A 3,285-nucleotide genomic window follows, 5' to 3' on the forward strand; every position below is an offset into this window, starting at 1 on the left:
GTAGTGTGTTATACTTGTGAATAGTTTCTCCCTCTATTTCACGAGTTTCTCCCTCTATTTCTCCTTCCTTATTCTCCTGTCCAAGAAAATCAGTAAAAGTTACTCTTTTCCCATTTCCCTGATGTCTCATCTGAAATATCAGCATTTGGATGCCACTTATGGGCAGTCTGCCACATCAAGTTAGGCCTAGGTAGAGGCCACACTGGTCAAACTGCACATTAACCTATCTCTATTCAAATATCATTAAAGGGGGGGGGGACACTTTGGCCTGCAGAGTAGGAAAGACTAAAACCTTGTTGATTTATGTTATGTTCCTTATCTGAATCAGGCCCCTATGCTTGATAATTAATTGGGGGGGGGATATTGCAGAAATTTTCATGTCTGGTTGTACCATGAGAATGAGTCAGTCAGTCAGTCAATGAGGATGATTCCCTCAGGGATCTTAGCAATGTAAATGTCTCTATATACATCCTGTCTGTCATAATGACAGGCATATCATAGCTTTTACATAATTAAGGGTACCATATTCATTCCATCTGTTATGTTGCACCATAGTTCTGTAATCAAAAAAGTAACACATAAGATGGATAAAATCAGTGGTAACTGTAGGATATAGCACTGATCAGAGCCTTGTGTCTGATAAAGAAAAATGCTATTCTTCATGTCTTCTCTTCTTTCTGCATGTTGTTTGTGAGCTAATTGTTCTTATGGTTGCTTTTTAAATATATATTGCAGGTGACAATGCATGCCGTGTTAATAATGGAGGCTGCAGCACTCTCTGCTTAGCTGTTCCCGGAGGCAGAGTGTGTGCTTGTGCTGATAATCAACATTTGGAAGAAAACAGTACAACCTGCATGAGTATGATCTTTCTAAAGAGTATTTGAGTTTGCACTAGTGCTGCAGGAATTATTGAGAAAAGGGGGGGGGGATACTGTGCAGTAGGCAGGGCTCCTTGTATTCATGAATTTGCATAAGTACAGAAGACTGTAGATGCCAGAAATTGTTGAGGTATGAGGCAAATAGTGATTTAAGTAAAAGTGTCAAAGTATTATACTAGAAGGGTTCTTCCTGACATTTTGGTTTTCTACGTGTGTGGAGGTTTATTTTTAATGTGGAAGACTGTTCAGTGATCTGATCCATAACATGTGTCCTTATATGGCTGCTTGAGCCTTAGACTCAGCTAGAATGAAACAAGAGCATTTCAGCTGAGAGGTTGTTTTTTTTTTGGGGGGGGGTTTTAATTTGAGGCTGCACTGTGGTAAACATCTTGATTCTTTGCAGCTGGCCAATCTATATTGACAATAGTATCTTCCATGAGCCAAGACACATCCTGCTGATTGTGTGTGTACTTGTTTAGAAGCAAATCTGGGAGGGTTCTACCCATTTGCCTAACCCTCTGAGTGATTTACATCATTAGATCACATTAGGGTATATGGTAGTTTTAAGCTTTATACTAGAGGAATCCACTTTTACTATCCTTTAGCAACATATTGCAAAGAAAGTCTGTCATGGGAGTGGAGGGTTCAGTGGAAACTGACTGCTCTGATGGCCATTGGACAAGGCTGGAATGGGAATAGTTAAATATGTCAATCGTGCATATAAGAATCTGTAGAATGCTCCATATGGAATTATATAAACAAGGAAATCTTAAAGAGAGCAGAATGTTCTTAAAAGCTGCAGTTAAAAATGATTCCATGCTTGCATTTAGGCAGCTAATATTGCCTTTTCTTTTATATCTTTGTCACTTTAGTGAATGCCGGAGAGCCGGTGTCCAAGTTATGCAAGCCAGGAGAGTTTCAGTGTAAAAACCAGCGCTGCATCCAAGACCGCTGGCGTTGTGATGGAGAAGATGATTGCCTTGATGGCTCTGATGAGCATTCAGAGATTTGCTGTATGTATCTGGGCAAAGTGTAGTCCATGTTTTCTTATATTAAAACTCATTAACATGAGCGTGTTAACGTACACTCAAATATATGCATCCAAGGGGAATAAAAACGAAACTCTGGTTGTCTAATCATGTATTTAAATCATCCAGTTTGTCCTCAGTCTACTTAATGCAGGCAACCCCAATGCCACGTTTGTGATGAATGGCAGCACACTGAGTCCGTTGCATGCTGGGTGGATACTGCTTCATAACACCATTCATGCTAATGATCTTCACACTCTAAGCTGCTGCTTTTCTTCCTGGGATGTTAATGTCCTTTGCCCATGCTTGGTTGCTGGGCTAGGAGGCATACTCTGCTTGCAAAAAAATAAGGAGAATCAATTTAAATACCCTGAAGACAGAATTAGTGTGCAGAAGGTTGATAAACACTTCATTGCTTCTTGGCAGTGGTGTCTTGAAGGGTGTCCAAAAAACGAGACAAGAAACTGTACAGCTTTTGCTGCCTCAGTTATGTTGTAGAAAGGGACATAAGGGAACTGAAATACAAGCAAACGAGTATTATGTTCTTCATGTCTGCCACAACTTTACTACTTAAAAACCATTGTAAGAAATCCTTGTTCTTAGGTATCTGGGAATGAGAGCAACTGTCAGCAACACTGTCCATCATGCCTGCTTCTGTGAGAATCTTAAAGTGGTACCACAAATATTTTAACAGATTATTGCAACACATAATCTAATAGAGGAGAAATACTCTTGGGCCAAATTCATAGACATTCAAAGAGAAACCAAGAGGTTTCCCCCCCATAACCTGTAGATTGCCTTCATATACGACACACACATGAACAGTGGCACAAGAACCACTTACCTGTGGTGCAGTCCTTTTATTAATTGTATTTATCTATGTATTAAGATATTTTTATCTCTCCTTTCCTCTTGGCTCAAGGCGGCTTACAGGAAATAATTAAAATCTTACAGATTAAAAACCAGCTAAAACAAAAACTTACCCTCCATAATGCCTGCCACTCAAAATCCATCAAAAGTGGTGGTGGTGGTGAAACCCAACCCTTGCAGCACCTCCTAAAGATCTCCTACAAAGGAATGCCCCTCACCTCTTCAGAAAGAGCATTCCTAAAAGTGTGAGCCATGAAGGCCAGGACTCTGGTTAATGCCAGGCAGGACACTCGAAAGGGAGAGAAACAGGCCGCATGTGGAAGCATGAAGACCAGAGTTGACACATGGGGACATATGGGAAGAGACAGTTCTTCAGATCTGTGGATCCCAGGCCAGAAAATACTTTAGAGGTCATAACCAGTACCTTATCTATTAAAGTAGGAAATACACTGGCAACCAATGTAGCTGTTTCAAAATAGGTAAGATCAGGGGTCATTTCATAGAAAAAG

The 3,285-nt window shown here is 40.3% G+C and overlaps 1 protein-coding gene across 1 annotated transcript in view; it reads left to right on the top strand.

Annotated features, from left to right (window-relative positions):
• LOC107120766 (low-density lipoprotein receptor-related protein 1B-like) overlaps positions 1 to 1,891 on the top strand; it is a gene marked incomplete at both ends in the record, with an annotated part of 57,748 nt that extends 55,857 nt beyond the window's left edge. Inside the window, 2 exons of the mRNA XM_015423533.1 lie at positions 736 to 858; positions 1,751 to 1,891. Coding sequence (XP_015279019.1) covers positions 736 to 858; positions 1,751 to 1,891 — 264 coding nt within the window. The remainder of the gene's footprint in view (positions 1 to 735; positions 859 to 1,750) is intronic.
• Between the last annotated feature and the right edge of the window lie 1,394 nt (positions 1,892 to 3,285).

This window comes from Gekko japonicus, unplaced genomic scaffold (genome assembly GCF_001447785.1).
Source record: "Gekko japonicus isolate JY-2015 unplaced genomic scaffold, Gekko_japonicus_V1.1 scaffold3308, whole genome shotgun sequence".
Classification (NCBI taxonomy): domain Eukaryota; kingdom Metazoa; phylum Chordata; class Lepidosauria; order Squamata; family Gekkonidae; genus Gekko; species Gekko japonicus.